This window comes from Crocodylus porosus, unplaced genomic scaffold (assembly GCF_001723895.1).
Source record: "Crocodylus porosus isolate Cpor-Errol unplaced genomic scaffold, CroPor_comp1, whole genome shotgun sequence".
Lineage (NCBI taxonomy): Eukaryota > Metazoa > Chordata > Crocodylia > Crocodylidae > Crocodylus > Crocodylus porosus.
Window position 1 is genome coordinate 132,152,158 of NW_017728931.1, and position 19,589 is coordinate 132,171,746.

The 19,589-nt window shown below is 43.2% G+C and overlaps 1 protein-coding gene across 1 annotated transcript in view; it reads right to left on the reverse strand.

The window, feature by feature from the left end:
• KIAA1324L (KIAA1324 like) overlaps window positions 1-19,589 on the reverse strand; it is a 159,487-nt gene that overhangs the window by 9,627 nt on the left and 130,271 nt on the right. Inside the window, exons 15-21 of the mRNA XM_019543655.1 lie at window positions 16,714-16,887; window positions 14,220-14,409; window positions 8,602-8,698; window positions 7,580-7,681; window positions 3,011-3,137; window positions 1,713-1,891; window positions 594-759 (exon numbers count right to left, since the gene is read on the reverse strand). Coding sequence (XP_019399200.1) covers window positions 594-759; window positions 1,713-1,891; window positions 3,011-3,137; window positions 7,580-7,681; window positions 8,602-8,698; window positions 14,220-14,409; window positions 16,714-16,887 — 1,035 coding nt within the window. The remainder of the gene's footprint in view (window positions 1-593; window positions 760-1,712; window positions 1,892-3,010; window positions 3,138-7,579; window positions 7,682-8,601; window positions 8,699-14,219; window positions 14,410-16,713; window positions 16,888-19,589) is intronic.

Below are 19,589 nucleotides of genomic sequence, written 5' to 3' on the forward strand. Positions count from 1 at the left end.
TCTTTCCTGCCAAGGCAGGGGGTCGGACTAGATGATCTACCTAGGTCCCTTCCGACTCTAGCTACTATGAAACTATGAAACTATGCCTTTACCTGCACGTGTAGAGGGGGCCCTAGATTAGCAAAGGTCTATGAAACAGCATCAGCAGCTGCTGCTCTCCTTCATTATCTTCCCCTTCCATGATACAATGGCTGTCAGTAGCTGGAAGGTCACACTGTCATCGTTCATTTGGAATATTTATACTCCACAGAGAATTGACTGGGCACACTTTGCTTTCTGCATATTAAATTTCTATGGAAAAGGACTAATGTCATAGCTTCAGGGATAGCATTTAAAGAGAGGTGACTCTGGCAAGTGTCAAGATGGAGGTGTCCATCAATCTCTTTTCAGATGTGGTCCACATTATGAGGATCCTTACAACAAAGGTGTTTAGGGAAAAGCTGGCAATGCTTACTTCCATAAACAATTCCAGTGATTTCAATGGAATCACTATGGCGACAATGAAATGTGCATTTGCAGGTTTCTGAAGTGCTATTAAAAGTAGCACCGCTACACAATCATTTTCAACATTCCTAATAAATAATAATGCTCACCTTTGTTGCCAATGATTTGAGCTTTCCCAGAAGTGACTGTTTATTTGAATATACTATTTCCTCTTCGTTATCTTCCCCTTCCATGATAGCACAGCTGTCAGCAGCTGGGAGCTCACACTCTTTTGAGTTTGCTGTCATCACTAATTTGGAATATTTATACTCCAGCCTAAAGGTATAAACACGGACAATTATGGTTTCTTTTTTTTCGCCTGCTCAATGTCCCATATTCTAGCATTATGCAGACAGTGCAGATCTTCATAATTTTATCTGCAGCTACTCCTCCAAGTTAATTGTTAGGCATTTCTTCAGAATTGGAAGTTATATTTTAAGAACCAGAAATAAGAAACATGCCGAGAACTTTCTATTTTGCAAACTAGAGCAAACCCCATAAAGTCTTTAAATCAAGATCCATGTATCCCTCTATGTCAGTGGTTCCTAGTCTTTTTAGACCGGGGTGTCCAAACTTTTTGAAAGTGGGGCCGGATCATGAACTTTTTATCAACCAGTGGGCTGGCGAGCCATATTCAAAGACCTCACAGGAAGCAATGTCACATCATCCCCTCCTCCCCCCCGCAATGAAAGTAGTGTTTACTTTCGTTTCCCATCGCAGCACCTCGGGCCTCAGAAAACAGCTTGGAGGGCCACATGTTGGACAAGCCTGTTTTAGACTAATGGATCACTGTCAACACTCAAAATTTCTCAAGACACCCATTTATCGAGAGAAAGCCATTGGATCCTAATGGCCTTGTATGGGGGTCACAGTCTAGGAACCACTACTCTTAATCAAACTGAAACTGTAAGCTTAAGGCAGGAATCAGTAGATACAGGTAGATGATTCCAATGGTTCTTTCTGGCCTGAAAATCTATGACTTCATAAATATATATTACATCAGGGCTTAAAAAATCTTTAACTATCAGGGGTTAAGAGGAATATCCGCACTGGCATATTATTCCATCCTTGCCTACTTTGGGATTTGTGTTATCTTTCTGTTAGAGACAAAAAACTAGAGATGATTCAAGTTGGCCTTTCCTATGCTGTTCCAAAGTGCACAGGAATCAGAGCCTTTCCAGAGATCTCAGTGAGTTTTGGCTCATGTTACCTCAGTGCTTAACACTTACTTCTGATTCTTCTTCCAGAAGTAGCAGGTCAAGGCTATGAGTAGGACAGCTGTGAACGCCCCAACACCTGCTCCAACTTTTAACCAGAAGTCCACTGTTTCACAGGTACTGATCCTTTTCTCCGGCAAGGAAACCCCTTTGATGCACTGCTTTGGCTCATTCCATACATACAGGATTTCCTAGAAAGAGAATGAGAGGATATGAAAAAGTGGCTCAAATTCAGAGACTCATGTTGGATAGTCTGAGAAGATAACAAGATGTTTAAGAGAGAGGGTACCTGGAGAGAGGAGATACTTACTCTTTAACAAGTCTTCTCATTTTTTTGGTCAAATCAGAGTCAGACTGCACTTCACTGCATACATTTTCCCCACTAAGATGGCATTAAGGGGCCATAAACTGGTCATAAATACCCCAAAAATAATTCCTCTGTGAACAAGGATTTCCTGCTGCCAACCTGTGTCTGTAGCCCTCCATCTTACTCAGCATAGAGAGTGGATTGGGGAAGGCAGGGAAGAGATGTGTGGCATGTGGGAGGGTATATGGCAGTAGCTTACTAGAGGCGTCGGTGATGGGGGCATGAGCCCTAGGCACTGACAAAGATAGGGGTGCTGGAACTGAGGCTTGGGGGAATCCTAGAACAGAAGCAGTTACTCTGCTAATCTAGCAGCTACAAGCTACGGCTGTGTGAGAAGCGGCTGGGAATTGGGTAGCAACATCAAGGTGGTTCTTGGGTCCTGCTAGATAAGTGCTGAGAGAGAAAGAAGCAGGAGGTGAAGATAGCGGGGTGTCCCCCTGCTGCCGCCAAATTAGAAGTTGTGTTTCTTCACTCAGCATGGCATTTGGTAGCACCTCTCAAAAGAGAGGTGGGGACACCTTCCCACATAGCTGTCAGGCATCTAGACTGGCTCTGGCTTCACCATGGTCTTTTCCTCTCTGCAGAACTAGATCCCAGCTGCTGTCAGGACCTGAGAGCCCCTGCCTTTACCACCTAGGTCCTGGACACCACCCAGAGCCTCAAGCACGCCCCTGGGTGCCGCTGCAACTTAAGGGCAACAAAGGAACTTGGTATGCCTCTCAGATGTGGTAGCACAGACTTGACATGAAGGACCCTGAACTAAAGGACCAACTTATGATAGCCTAGAAAACACTTCAGAGAGCTGGAGAATCAGGGAGCGCTACAACACCGCACTGTGCATGCTGGTGCAGAATCCTGTGGTGCTGACAGAGGCAGTTCAACAGTGGCCAACAGCTCCACAAAACCATCCTGTTTGATTATTTATCAGGCATCAGCCTCATACCTGAAATCCTTTTTTGCAAGCTCCCTCAATCTCATGGTAGTCATGCTCCATGCACAAAGGGCAGGCTTCAGCACTTTCCCACATGAAGTAAAATGTGCATCCATCACAGGTGCCGGCAGGGCACAAGCTGGGAGAAAAGCAAAGCAAAGCTTGGTTACCATTTGTGGCACAGATGTCTATCCTAGGGGATGGAGAAACGGCCCACCTCCTGTACAGCCAGCCTATTGCTGAAGGCTGCTAATGACCATTACAACAAATTACCCTTCACTAATTCAATATTTAAAAAAAAAAATCAAAATTCCCAGGGAAAAATTTTGCAGGCAACGGAACACCTTGTGTCAAATTTAAAAAGTGACTTCGATGTCAAATTTCTGGAAATAATAGTGTGATTATGAGTGTGATACAAGAACTTCTACTGAACAGAATGAAATAGAACTTAAACCTATACTGAAGTTAATGGATTTATTCCAGATTTGCAAAATTACTGATAAAGTCAGATTCTCACCAATTGTGCCAATCTAATCTCCTTAGTAGCCATGGTCTGTCACCGTGAGATATGGAATACTGTGTGAGGTAGATCTGTGATCTTTTTAGGTTGTTAGGTTACCTTTTGGAAATACCCTTAAAATCATTTTAAGATGAACATATTAAGGGTGACCATATGTTCTGGTTTGGCTGGGACAGCCCAGATTTCAGAGGCCAGTCCCAGCCAGCCAGTGAAAATTACAATGAGCGTCCCAGGTACAAAGGCAGAGCAGTAGGAGCTGTGAAATAGGAAGCCCTAGCAGACTGCAAAATTGCATGATTAGTGGAATAATCATTAACAGTAATTGTTACTTCACCAGTCATTGTTGACACCTGTGCAGTAAAGAACATGGATTTCACATCATCTCATATTTTACATATTTTAAGCTGTTTTGGTTGCATCCATTTCTGATGTGCAGGGATCCTGGTATTCTCCAATTTAAAAAAAAATCCCCAATTTTGGGGTTATAAAAAGTAACCCAAAATCCACATTTTCCCATGATGAAAATGAACCACCACTAATACATAGATAGATAGGTATAGTAGTGTTTCATATATATACACATCACACACACACATATATATAATATACACATACCTAATATATATACACACATACACCTATTTTTTTATATATAGATATATAGATATAGAGATATATATATATATATAGTGGTGGTTCATTTTCATCATGGAAAATGTGGATTTTGGGTTACTTTTTTTAACCCAAAAATTGGGTATTTTTTAAAATCAGAGAAAACCAGGATCCCTGCTGATTTCATATGTTTGGTTTACACACTCACTCTAAGTGCTTGTATTTGAGTGCATCTTTGTCAGGTGTTCCAGATAATTAGGGTGACAGGAATGGGCACATTCATTGGCTGAGACTAGCTGTTACAAGCTGCTGTATAAAGAAGCCCCACTTTTTCAGACACGGGCAATGATTCTGGGATGTCTCCACCCACACACTCCAGAATCGAGACAACCAAAGTCAGTTCTCACTTCTGAAAAACCTGGGCTAAGCAATTTTAGCTTTGTGCTCTGCTGCTTGCCGTGACTAACAGAAAGCTCTAGAGAGTTAGAGTACACACCACTGCCTCATAAAGAAAAATGGATTTGAAAAAACTGTCAAAATTATAGCTAGATTTCAGCATAACTTCCACAGAAAACCCTAGCTAGCAAAGTTATAGAGGTCTCTGCTCCAGTGCCTCAGAATGTTTTTATAAAGTATTTTTTTTAGAAGAGTTGAAAAATAAATGTCTTTGTGCTAAAAAGAGTGTGTCAAGTTTATGCTTGATGTAACTTCATTGATATCATTAGCAAAAAGCTATGCTTATAGGAGAAATCTTATACATTGCAAGAAAAAATGTTTATTTGGAGAGAACCCATCACTATTGTAGCTTCACAGACAAATCCAGATCTGACCGATTCTGACCAATCCACAGGCAGCAAATGCTTCACCAAAGATCAGTTTTGTCCCCATGTATTTTTCTAGTAATGTCTCACTACAGTTACAGATACTTGCATGAAACAGAAACGAGACCCCAGTGCTCCAGTACTGTAAGTCAGAGATGGTGAAGACACCAGCAGGGTCCACGTGCCATGGGGGCCACACAAGAGGGCCATGCCCCCCTCCCTCCTCATCTCCCGAGCTGCAAAGTCTTCTGGCATTGTGTGGACAAGCGGCTCCTCAACACCTCCTTAGCTGCAGACTCCCTTGCTGCACTGTGCCATGGGCTCCCCCAGCACTGCAGGATGCACCACCCTGCCATGCCTCACACCCTGTGACAGGCACAGGAGGTGAAGACCGGAGAAGAGAGGGAGAGCCTGCAGACTTTGGCAGCAGCAGCCAGCGGTGAGGGGGGAATGGCAGCCAGGGGAAGCCCAAGGGCTGCAGATCACCTCCCTCACAGGCCACATGCCCTGCTGTGAGCAAGTATTGTTGGATAGCCCAATTGGAAGTAATCTCATTGCCACCATCACCACCACCACCACCCTGAAACTGAGGGAGGAGAGATGCTGATTTCCAGATCTTCAACATATTGTGGAGATCTGTCGTCAGGCCCAGTCTCAGACTCCTCAAACAGTATAAAGGTACAGTGTAAAACCCCTTATCGCTTTTCTTTTGCAGCTGGCTGGCTGTTCCATATGGGGTGGCTAGAGTCTGCTTCCTACTGATCTAATTGTGATGTTTTGGGTGATTTCTTCCATATGTGGTGGACATGCTCTATAATAGTTAAATGCCAGAAGGACGTTTCCCAGCCTACTGAACAGACAACTTCCTTTCCACAAGTCTGAGAATACAGAAGTGCCATTTTAATATTCAGTTAACAAAACAAAATATTACTTGCAATGCCATGATGCTCACTCAATTTTTATTCCCAGCAGCTAGATTTATAACAATTAAATGCAATCACAGCTAATAAGCAACTCGTTTAGGAAAGTGTGGAACACAGTTACTGTAGAAACGTGGACTCATAAGGGACTTGCACTGTGACTTTGAAATCTAGTTGCCCATTTCTGGTGGACCAGGGAGCTAAAAGCCCAATCTCATGCCTTGATTTTGCTACTTTAGAACTTTCTCTCTCAATTACAGACTATTTTCTCTTCATACATATCAAGGACACCAGTAGACCTCTTTCCTGAATACTACCTTGCTTAGGTTATAACAAGCAGCAAAGAATTCACCGATTTTTGTTATAAATAAAAGTACTACTTTACCCAATACTAAATGCTGTGTGTGGAGAACAAGAGAGCTAGTGGTGGGGAAGGTTACTTGTTTTTAATAAATATTATGTGTCCCTTGGGTTATGTATTATCTGTTTTGGCCCATCTTGCTTCTGGCTGTATTTGGGGGGAAATGATGCATAATACTTTATTTTAAAGTGTTATTGAGTTGTTTTAATCAGCTGTTGTCACAGACTCATAGAGAAAAAAGGGGCTTGCAGATGCTAAGCATAGTTGGGCTGGGCAGATCAACACAGCTGGTAACAGAGAGCTGCAGCTCAGAGGTGCAGTCTAAGAGTGATCCTGCAGTTCCATGCAGAGAGGGGAAGGCTAGACTAGAAGATCCTCTTTGAGCAGCTAGGCACCTAACTCCATCCTAGATGCATTACAGGCTGGCTGGGGAAGCTGCATAAATTCCACCTATGTTTCCACAGAGGCCCAATCTGTCAGGTGGTCACAGAATATGCCTAACAGCAAAAGGAAAGGGCTTCTGCAGGACCATAACAGCAAGACTAAGCAGCATCCAGTTCACCGGGAGATGCTGTGGCCTGGATACTCATCTGGATGAAACGAACATGGGCCTCTGATTAGTAAGAGATGATGGAGTGTTTCACAGTACTTGCATAAGGTGACTAAGGAACAGGGTGAAAAAGTACCCTGGTGAAATCAATCTTGGCTTTATACATCAATGTAAAACAACATGGGGTTCAGAAAAGGACAGATGTGGAGGAATCCTGGGGTCTCCCCCACAATATCTGACTACTACTGCACCTCACCACTCAGTGGTGGAGAGCAAGTGACAGCCTATTTGTTTCACAAGCGGCTACTGTGCGATAAATGCCACTAGGTGAAACCTAAACTTTGGTAGCTTACACCCACTAGAGTTTTACCCCCGACTCTTTCAGAGGTAACTGGATTGGACTGGGTGATGACTTAACGATCTGCGTTCTCTGTCTGCTGCTGCTTTGACACTGGTGAAATGCCCATTTCAATGGTATGTGTATTTTGTCCGTCTACCCCCTAAAGCAGGGCTGTGCAATTCGTGGCCTGTGGGTTGCATGCAATCTGCAAGTTGTTAAAATGCAGCTCCCAGGCTCCTGCCCAGCAGCCAGTCCCATCCCCCTCTGCCCCCAGAACAACCAGGAAGAACGCCTGAGCAGCCTAGTGGCCAATGGCTCACCTGGTGTGTTCTGCACAGCATACAGCCCCTGCTAGCATGGCCCCCAGTGGCCTAGAAGCTGGACAGCCCTGCCCTTCAGATTTTGCTTAAAGGAAGTGGGGACACTCGGCATTATTATAATACAAATAATTAAATACCTGGGAACTGAAATATCGCCCTGATTGGGTTTGGAGGGGTCACATCTCATTGTCACAATGGTTGCACGTCCATTTTCACAAGAGGTTGTAACTGTGGAAGACCTAATCCAAAATAAAACAAAACCTGCAATAAATATTTAGTTCATTTTCACTAGATATGTGTTGTGCAGTATTTGTACTTTAGATGCACAGTATTTGTATTTAAATACATAAAAGTAAACACACAGCTTCAAGACATATCTGCCCGCATATGTATAGGTACAGCTCTAGAGATACTGTCACACCTCACTGTTCTTTGCCATTGTCAGATGAAAGGAGGAACGAGACAATTTATAACTGATTATATAATCATTTTACATCCCTGCATACTTTAAAAAGGTGCATTTCAGGGACTCTTCACAGAGGAACAGCTTCTTCCCATGCCAAAATCAAATGATTAGAAAATGATAGCCGTAAGCAGTATGGTCTGAGAGTTACTAAAAACCCAAGAAGCTGCAAACGACTCTTCCCTGAAATAGCAGAAGTTGGGCATGCCTCGGAGACCAGAACTCACTGCCCCATTACGCAGTACAGCATAATAATCTGAGCCAAAGTATGGCCGTTGGCTATAATATTACCCAGACGAATATGAAAAACAGGAAGAAGCTGGTATGATCTGGGCAAGTCTGAATCAAGTGATTTTTTTCCCCTGTTTCAGTTTTGGAAACATGAATGCAAATATACAGGGGTTTCTACTGCCATAAATGTTTCAAAGCAAATGAAGGAAAAACCATGCCAAAAAAACTAAGATATAATATAGCACCTAGAGAAATCATGGCTCTGGTTCCACTCTGTGTGCTCAAAACTGACTCAGATTTGTACAGGCAATGGTGTTTACTGATGTCCTAGGCTTGTCATCAACACTTCTCTCAGCATTAGCCAGAGACTGGATGAGTGCCTTAAGGATCTTCTGTCTAAGACTACTCTTCCATTAAACAAACAAAAATCATTGATGTACCTCCAAAGTAGAATTTTCCACCTACTTGTAAAAGAAATGCACATCAGGTATTTTCCTTGGAGAAGGTGGAAACATTTCTGTTTTCATGCTAATATTTTCCAATGTGGTTTCCACTGTAGCTCCTAAAATAATAGCCGAAAGAAACAAGAAACAGGTTAAGAATGAGATTTTTGGAGGATTCATGTACTGTGCTTTCACAGTCTACATGTTTTCAACGGATGGTACTTGACTTCTAGGCATGAACTCATCCAGTAACTTTGTGTTAAGTGCTATCTTTTAATATAAGTGAACTCTACAGATTTTTGTCTCTTTCAGACAAGGTACAAGCCTATAAGATAAAATGCGTTATATAATTTTAATAATTACAAAACATAATTAGATAAAATACATTACATAATCTTAATATAAACTCGATCATTGATAAAGCAAAGTGTAAAAAACAGTCTTCATTTTTTTATGTGAATTTACAGCTTTGTAAGGAGGATGCCAGATACAGGACCTAAATGAGTGCTGTCTTCCTTCAAAGGACAGGCAATTCTGGGCGGAAAGAGACAAGTCAGTGTGCAGTCCCCTGGAACAGAAATTCCAAATGCAACAGAAAGATTGCATAGACTTACAAAGCCATATGGAAAGTTTTTTATGATATGCAGTGGAATAAATAATACAGTATCACATGAAACTACAGGCTGCAGGGATCTTGGAAGGGAGCTAACCCAGAGAAAATCCAAGCAACCTTCTTAGAAATCCTTCTAGTCCCATGAGAAAGAGAAGACAATTTGGAGGTAAACTGCTGGTTGCATGACTGGTGCGAAAGGTTTGGTTTTATGAAACACTGAGCCACTCCAGAAGGAGAGGGATCTGGCCGAATAGGACAACAAAAGGCTGACTTTCATATGGGGGAGGGAGTTGCTCATTTTCTGCTGGAGACTATCAGGAGCAACCAGAAGGCCAGCATACAAGTAGGGTGCTAAGATGGCAACGAAGGTCAATAGAAGAAATATTTCAGCTGCTGAGGAGTCTCTGAGGAGTGTGGATAAGAAGCCCGAGGAATCAGAAAGTCTTAGTAATGAGGAAAACAACAGATAAACTTGACTGAAACCTGCTGGGTTAACTCTCACGGTTAGATTGTTAAAAATATCTAAAAGGATAGAACAGATCATTGAGGTACAAGGCCAGCAATCTATATTGCAGATGCCATTGATTATGCTAGTCATTGATAACTAAGGATTCCACATGCACATGGATTTATAAGATGACTGACAAAACCCTCAAAAGGGGGGAAGGCTCGGGTTTGCTACAGCTCATCAAATGGGATGCTACTCCACGAACATCTGGTGGTGAGGTAAGAAAAACTTTATTATTATGGGGCAGAGCTTCATTTTCAACACGCATGCTGGAGATCCCATGAAGCCAGTAGTAAAATATTTTTAGATTTTCTAAATGTTATAGTTGATAATTATATCACCCAAAATACACTGGTCCCAACAAAAGGTAACACTGCTTTGGACTCTGTTATGTCAGATGAAGATGAACCAATCACTGGACAGAAAATTTGTCTATGGATCACGATCAGATTTCATTTAATATGGGCAAACCAAGGTGTGTCCTAACTGTATAATTTAGGCACGCAGGTTTGTATGTATATACTTGATGCTTCAGAAAAACTCATTTCCCAAACTGAGAAGAATTATGAGAAAAACTGACTAGGAGGACAAAATGAGAGAGAAATGTGAATGGAAATAAGAATTCCTTGAAAACAAACTGATTATTATTAGATGGCCAAAAAGCCTGCGATTCCTAAATAAGCAACTTTGCCAAAAAGCCCAACTTCTGTACTAAGTGAAGGCAGCAATTTGAAATAAAAAAATGGGATACAACTAACAAGAAAAAAGGGACATAGATAAATCAATTAAAATATAAAAATTAGGAAAAACAGAGAAGTACTAAAGGAAACTAAAGATATTAAAAAGCCATCAGGGCTGGCGACAGCACTAAAGGGCAAAAAGGAGGTAATTAAGTACATCAGGAAAAGCAAACCTACTGATATTAGAAGACTGTTACCATAATAGAGACAGTTACTTTGTTAATCACTCACAGAAAAGACAGAAATGCTTCATAAATATTTTTGGTCTCTGTTTGGAAAGAAACAGGATGATGAAGTCTATTAGTAACTAAGAAGGATGTTAATTAGCATCTACAGAGCACAAATGCTTATGAATCACTCAGCCATGGTAACTTAGATGTGGGAGCCCTAGCAGAGTTGGCTGAGGACCTATCTAGCCTGATATTCATTTTAAACACATCTTAGGATGCTGGGGAAATCCTGGAAGCCTGGAAGAGTAGTAATACTATGTCAATATTTAAGTGCTAGTAGGAAAACTTGGTGATTGGCTGGTTAGCCTGACATCAATCCAGAAGCAAATAATCTGCAGATGGCAGAGCACTCAATCAGAGAAGATCTAAAAGTGATGAATATAATTAAGGGCAATCAACATGATTTTATGGGAAACAGATAAAACAACCCTAATTCCATTCTTTGATAAGATTGGCTGATAAAGAAAACTACAGAGAAGTAATTTTTTTTCATAAAGTATTTAACTTACTACTGTTCAACACATGATTTAAAACAAAACAATATACTGTCAAATAAAGTACATATTAATGAATTAAAAAGCTGCAAACTTAGAGATGTCAAAAAGTGGTTGTCAATGGGAAATTATAGTCCAATGGAGTGTTTCTACTGCCATTGATATTGGGCACAATTTCATACAACAATTTCATCAGTGATCTGGAAGTTAATAAATCTCTACTGATAAAATTTGTGGAGGGCACAAAGATTGCCAGAGCTGTAAGTACTGATGAGGACAGAGTAATACAGAATAGTCTGGATCATTAGAGAGGATGGGCCAGCTCAAATAAAATGTGTTTTAAAACAAACGTACATAAGAATGAGGAAGGCAGGCCACAAAAGAGCAGCACAAGCAAGTCAACAGGAGCTTCCAATGCCATGATGTGGCAGGGAGGAGTAACACAGACACGAGATAAAGAAGGATGCAGTGAATGGGGGTAAAGAGGTGAGACAAGCACTAAAACTCATCACCATTTTAAAAATATGGACATGAGAACTGTATGTTCAAACACTGGAAAGAATGCAAAAGAGTCACAAAAATGCTCTAAGGGGAGGAAAAAAAGATTTCTAGTGACAGACTTAGAGCTTGATCTGTTCAGTTCATCAAAGCAAAGAGTGCATATTGACTACAGCATTGAAAGGGACGTCTATATTGTCTCTCCCCTAAAATTTTAGTGGGGGGACAATCTCAAGCATGCCCCATCCACTTGCATTTGCCAAACCCAGAGTGGTTTCATGCCAAATTTCTGGGGGTCTTACCACATGGCCATTCTCAATGCCTCTGTCTCTGGCACTTGAGCAGCTTCATGGGATGCCCCAGAGTAGCTTCACCACCGCGTGTTTGGGTTTAGCATGTGTGAACAGGGGCAGGTAGGCATGGCATGTGTATCTGGGGACACAATGTAAATGTACTTACTCTAAGGGTGGGGACAGTTTTTAATAGAGAGAAACATAAAAAAGTATCAACATCTGGAAGAGGAAGGCAGACAACTTCCAACTGGAAATAAGGCACACCTTTTGTTTTGTTTTGTGTTTTTTTAAATAGCAAGGGTGTTTAACCCTCTCTGATAGGTGCTTTTCCTAGCGTGCCTACTCTGCTGGGTTGGATGATGTAAGGAGTGGTGCGTATTATCCATTGCTTGACAGCTTCGATATGAGATTGGACACCTTTTTGGAAGATATATGTTATGTTTGTCCAAGGCATTCACAGATAAAGGACTCCAGCCGCAAGTGGGGGAAAGAGTGCTGCCAGACTGGCAGGCACAGAATATATTGTAAATATAAAGTAAAATTATATATGCATTGGCATGAACAGATTCAATAGAAAGTAACTGAAGAGTCACACATGCAGATTCAACACATTCACATATCTCACAATACACTATGGTCAAACACAAATTATTGAGTTCAATATGTGAAAAACTAGTGACAAGTAAGAGTCTGTGGTCTCATGCTCCTTTCCAGGCATAGACTCTTAAAAACACAGTACATATTTTGTAGATGGAAGAAGTCATATTCTCTGCAAAGAAAAAAACAACATTGTGTTCCTACTTTTTTCTTCTCATGTCCTTAAAATTACCACTTGGTCTCCTGTACTATAAACACACAGACGAACACAAACAGGGCAGTACAAGGGACAGCAGTCTCCATGGCTAAGTACAGACAGTCAGAAAGCCCAAGGCTGAACTGATTTAGTCTTTGCAAGTTAGTCTGAGCTGCAGAGATTAAACTGAGAAACAGCTGAACAGATAGTCACTTTGGATTCAGGAAATGCAGCCACAAGCCTGCAGCGGCTTAGGCCAGAAGCCAGGGAGCACCAGAGCATGCCTCTGGCACATAGCCACCATGGGCTGTGTGTTCACTTCCTCTTCCTGCTGCCCCCAAGATCTCTGAGATTTGCAATCCAGAATCACAACAGCAGAACTCTGCAGGGTTGCTCATCACTTCCTTGTCCTACTTCCAGGTGCCTCTGGGATTTGTAGTTCACAGTTGCAGCCAGCAGTAAGTTTAGCAGGATAGGGCACCTCTGTACTTGGGAAAGAGGGTTTTAAAGCCCTCCCTGGCCCCAGCCCTCAGACGGGATTTGCCTAGGGGGAAGCAATCCCTGCTTCTGCCCCCACCCTGCTTCTCTGCTGGAGCAGACAGCACAACCCACCCTAGGGCTGCAAAGCATGCTAGGATGCTGGGGGACTGTGATTTAACTTGAACCAGGAAGGGGGCTGGGACAGAAGTATCAGACTTAACTGACAACCCAAGTCAGTTAAGTCTGATACTACATTCAACCAGGTTTATCTTAAACCAGTTTCAGCCATTTTGAAACTAGCTTATGTGCACTAAACATCTGTTCTGTTACAGGTTTAAACCAGTATCTGATTACTTAAACCAGCTTATATGTAACTTCTGTCCCTAGCCCAGGTCACAGCCTCCTGAGTATGGGAGTGGGTGACAGACAGCCTGCCTGACTTGCATCATTTTCCAAAGCACAGTTGACAGGCTGGGAACAGCAGCAAGAGGATGGTATAGATCAGGAGCTATTTAATTCTCCCCTACAGGAAAGGGGAGTCCAGGACTGAATTGTGCCTCTAACTACCTTTCTGGTCTGCTCCCGGGAGGACAAAGCTATGCACAGGTTTCTTCTCCAAACTACCATCTCTATTTCCCCTACCAAGCATCTTCAAGAAAGCTTGCTTAAAACAGTCTGAGAGGCGCTTCCTCTTTTGTTTCTGTATTGTGTTATCTGGTCCTGTGCTCTCTTTTGCCTGAAAAAAGTAGGAACCTGTTATGCCTTGAGCCTAACTTGCCTATCAAGAGCTGAGGAGTGCATCTTCTCAAGGATCAGAGAAAGGGAAAATACGATTGCCACACAACATGGGGTGCCTTGTCCACAGAGGTGCTGGGAAAATGTCACTGATGGGATTAGACCGTGAAGCAGTGTTGCCCCTTCTCTTATTTGTAGATGACCAATCTGTAGAGTGTGTATTAAGTGCAAAGAAGCAAAAGACAAAACCACATACCTAAAAATGCATCAGCAAGACTGTTGGACTGCAGAGCCAGGGCTGTCCTGAACCCCTTGCTGTCAGATGGGATGATGGTAGACTGGCACACAAAAGCTCCCATGAAGTTTGAATCATCTTCTGATTCAGCCACCATATCCTTTAGAGTGACATCTGTTATGTTGTCAGTGCAAATGGCCATCTTCTTTCCCTGTAGATATTAGATGAGGGTGAAAATGGGCTTTTATTTCCTGCAGGATTTTCACAGACTTGGGAGGGAGGGGATGTAAAGAGGGAAGGTGCGTTCCTCTCATGACAGCTTGAAAAGAATTTGAAATTGTCAGCAAGGAGGAGACAAACGGCAACATTAAATTGTCCCATCATGAAGGTTCCAATTAAATCTGGACGCGTATTCTGAAACAGCCAGACACTTCCCTCTTATGTATTGCTCAGGACCTGTGCTATTAAGCATCCTTATTTGTTTTTCTTGACAACACAGCGCTTACTTGCAATGCATAATAGAATGTCTTGCAACGAAAAACTGTATTTCCCTTAACCACATAATGATTCATTATATGATACCTCGTTATCTGGGACTTAACCCAGGAAAAACTGTTCACAGAGAATGAATGCATGCAATGCTTAAAGGAATGCCTATTGGTTTCTACAACACTGCATTAATACATCTCAGAGATGTATCCCTCCCTAGAGACCTCCATGAGAAATGCAGAGCAACTGTCACAACAGACAAGGCAATTCACTCCTTGCGGGCCCAATTCCATAAAATACTGAACATTCAGGGTGTGTCCAGATGAACACGCACGTGCGTTTTCCTGGAGACAAATAGCAGCAGCACGTAGTTGTGTCGCTGCTACTTGTCCCTGAGGAATGCTCATGCACACATGCTCTGGCACACGGCAAGTTGCCCTGGGTGGGGTAGGGGAGGCTGAGGCCAGCACCTGGGCTGGCCCCAGCAGTCTTACCTGGGGTTCTGGGTGCTTCCTGGGGCTTCAGCAGCAGCAATCCAGCATGCAGAGCCTGGCTGGCAGCTGGAGCGTGGATCTGGCCAGCCAGGCTCCGGTTTCAGGCAGCACACTCCGACGCCATATGCACCACCTCGTTTTTTTCCAGTCGCAGGTTTTTTTGGACACCAGGATCTCCCAATGTCAAAAAAAACCTGCCATGCTGCCAAGCACGGCAAACGCCTGCATATGCGATGCATATGGTTTGCAGCACCACATACTGCACGTGCCCATTTGTCTGCATGTGCCCTCAGCATCCCCAGTCCAGAAGAGCACTGAAGCATGTGAGTTACTCTAAGACACTGGGACTGCTGGTATACAAAATGTTGCATGTGTATTTAAGCATTTTGGTGGAAGAGCACTCCACGCCCTGTAGGATCAAGCTGTAAGGTACAGCACTTGCATAGATTTAAGCACATGAATGTTTCCATTGTCTTCAGTACCACTAGCGACATCACTGGGATGACTAACCCACATGTTTAAATGTATCCATCTGCTGAAGTGCTTTGAGGAATCAATAATCATTGCTTTAGTGTATTTCAAAATTTAGATTAAGCCTTTGTTGCTGTAAACTGCCATCTTCCAGATGATGTGCATTAACACTCAGCAACAGAAGCATATGCTCTTACCGAAATTAGTTAAACGCATTTCATTATTGCTCTAACAGTCGGAAAGCAAACAGTCAGAGACCTCAATAACTGGCAGGTGTGACTGGAAGTGAAGGCTGGTGGGTAGCTGGGCAAAGAGGTGCTCTGCTGACAACAACATCTTCACTTGAGTGAGAAGGGAACCTGGGGCCATATGGAAAGAAGCTGACAGTTAAAAATTTCAGTTCTTAGTTTGGGCTGGTTTTGCAGCAGAATACCACATTAGCAAGAGATAGGTCAGGTGAATGGCCCTGGAGATCCCACAGAAAAACAAAAGAAGGTCCGGGATTCTGTTTCCTGAGCATCTCCTTAATTTAAAGCAGGGGTCTTAAAGCCTGTGGCCATCTCTGGCTTGTGGATCTATACATCCAGCCTGCAGGGTTCCCAGAGTGGCTGGGAATTTGGGGACAGGGCCTGTAGCCAAACTCTGGGGTGTGGAGCCCCATTAGGGACACATCTCAGCAGCAACAGGGCAAGTACTAGCCCCTGCAGCTCCCTGACACTGCTCACCCTGCCAGCAGAGGTGGTTCCAGATCCAGCACACGAGAAGCCCTGTGGTTCAGATCTGGCTGGAAGTCCAAATGTGCTTAACTCCCCTGGCCTGAAGCACCACAGTCCTCTTGCCAGAATATCATTTTGCCATAAACAGGAGCCTCATTTGTGATTGGATCCAAATCCCAATGGAAAGGTTTGGCGCTGAGCTGGGGCCTAAATGCAGAAGGAGCTCAAGACAATTAAGACCTCCCCAAATCAGGTGCTGATTAACTACTAGGAGGCCACAAAGATATACACAATCAAACTCAGTGAGGCTAGCCCATTCCCTGTCCCTACTATGTCAGCACCTACCTCATTCCCACATAGGCTGATGTTAAAGAAATGAAAGAACTTGGTTCCTCTAGACGTGAAGCTGGGTCCACTCATTAACGAGCCCACACCACTGAGGTTACTGAAATCATAATTCAGGCTCTGGTTATCCTTGAAATACGACACCAGACAGTCACTGAAGCACGTGGAGTGGTCCTTCCAGAGGAAGAAAAGTATATTAAAAGACAGTTACAGACCCCCTGGGTTAAAGCAAATGGGAGTATATGGTTCCCATATATATAAGGAGTATGCTTGGTTCAGACCTCCCCCTTCTCAGCTGGTGAGGTGAGAGCTCCCATTTCTATTTAAATCTCTTTTAACCAGAGTCCACAGCTTATACATACTGTAGGTTGTATACATTATATTGCAATCAGTCTGCAATTCTAGTCCACAGAGGGCCATGGCAGACTTATGTAGCCCACACTGACACAGCATTGCCCTCTCCCCCATCTTCAGGTAACTACATGATGTATACATTTATGAATTAATTACTGACTTAGTGTACTAACAGATCTGATGCTTTAAGCCTTGTAATAGAGGCCTGTGTTTTTAGATCTGGAAGTCCTGAGTTTAGCCTTTGTAGATGGACCTCACAAAGACATTGTCACACTCACCCATTGCAAGAGGACACACAGAACCATAAGCAGAGTGTTTTGTTAAGCAATTGCAAGCAGACATGGTGCCAGGAATGGGTCTGGAGCAATGGCACTGTTGACTAACTACATCACAGAGCTAGCAGTGGCCATTTCCATGGTGAAGCAGACAGCTCTGTCCTTGGGCTGAGTGCTCTGAGCTCCTAGCTGAGTGATTGCTGCCTGTGTCTGACAAAAGCCTTACAAAGGGGCAGCGCCAGTCCATGCTCCGCAGAGCATAAAAGGAGATCCCCTGAGTGATCAGGGAGTGAGCAAACAAGGGGAGCAAACAGAGCAGTTTTTAAGTCAGTTTGCCACCCCCCCCAACCCCCCGCTTTCAGGGGAAGCCTTTAAGGGTGTTCATAGATGTGTTCCAGGAGGGAAGGGTGTGCCTCAATTACAGCAGCTCTGAGAGCCGCTCTAATTAAAGTGCCTGAAGCATCAAGTGCATCATCAAACAAGCTTTAGTTAAAGTGCCCCTGTCGCCATTTTTCAGTGTGGAGACGCTGATATATGCAATGCCGGAGTCTGCTGGAATGTGGCAATTACCCATGCATGCTCCTCTGGATGCACCCCTAGGTAAGAGGTTGAAAGCCAGGACCCCTATGGTAGCATAGTGCCATATACAGGATCAGCTACACAGGGAGAGCTCCAGTGCCTAAACACATGGCTGAGATGATGGTGTTGGGAGGAAGAGTTTAGGTTTATTAAGAACTGGGGTAATCTTTTGGAACAGGAGGACCCTATACAGAAAGGACGGTTTCTACCTGCGCCAAAATGCTAGTAAGCCTCTGGCATATAGCATTAAAAAAATGGTAGAGAATCTTTTAAATTAAAGTGGTAGGGAAAGCTGACAGGTGCAGAATAGCACACAGTTCAGACTGACACTCCCTACAGTAGTGAAACCACTCCTGAAGGAGCTAATGACATTCACACCTAGGGTGCTAAAGCAGCTCAGATCAGAAATTACTGAAGTTCTAACTGTAGCATGCAACCTACCACTAAAAACAGCCTCAGTACCAGAGGACTAGAGCGTCACCAGTGTGACTCCCATATTTTAAAAAGGGTCTAGAAGGGATTCAGGGAACTACAAGCTGGTAACTTCTGTTCCTGGAAAACTGATAGAAACAATAATAAAAAAATAATTGTTCAACACATGGATGAACATGATTTGCTGATGAGGAAGCAACACAGCTTTATCAAATGGAAACTGTGCCTCACCAACCTATTAAAATTCTTTGGTGGTGTCAATAAGCAGGTGGACTGGGGCAATCTTGTTGACACTGAGTGCATCTACATGTGCAATTAGCATGTGGCAATAAACTCTGGTGCAGTTTGTTCTGCAGTGTATTGCTTCCAGGTGCAGCATTTACACATGTACCCAGGACCACAGCATGTTGAACCAGGGTGGAAAAGCCCCACCTAGCAGGGAACACAGAGGGGTCAGCCTGCCAGCCTGGAGCTGCTCAAGCCCAGCTCAACATGCTGCAGAGGGGCTGGCCGGGGCATGAGGTTGCTACAGTGAGGGGCTACCTGGCATGTAGCTTCTGCACTGTAGCATCCTTGTGCCCCAACCAGCCCCAGTCACCTACTGCATGTGCATTTCATTGCACATAAATGCTCCGCTTTAGGATAGTATTTGTCCTGGACAGTACTATCCGACAGCAGAATTAATTATTTTACTGCACCCTCATATAGGCACATGTATACAGTGATACTTTACTGTGGATTAGTCAGCTCCACAGTAAAACACATGTGTAGATGCACCAATAGTGTATTTGGACTTCCAAAAAACCTTTGACAAGGTCCCCCATAAGAGACTCTTAATAAAATGAAGTAGTCACAGAATAGTAGGGAATGTCCACTCATGACATAGAAACTGGCACAAAGCTAGAAAGCAAAGAGTCCATATAAAGGGTATAACTTTATCTGCCTATAAAGGGTCAGCTTCAAGATGGAAAAAAAAGTAAATGGTGGGGACCAGGGATGCTTAACATATTCATAAATGTTCTGGACAAAGGGGTGAGTAGTGAGACAGCCAAATTTGCTGATGACACAAAATTATTCAAAGTGGTAAAGACCAAGGCAGACTGTGAGGAACTACAGAAGGATCTGGCACAATTGAGCAAGTGGGCAGCTAAATGGCAGGTGCGAGTCAATGTAGATAAGCATAGTGATACACGTGGTCAAAAATAACCCAAACCATACACAAACTATGATGGGCTC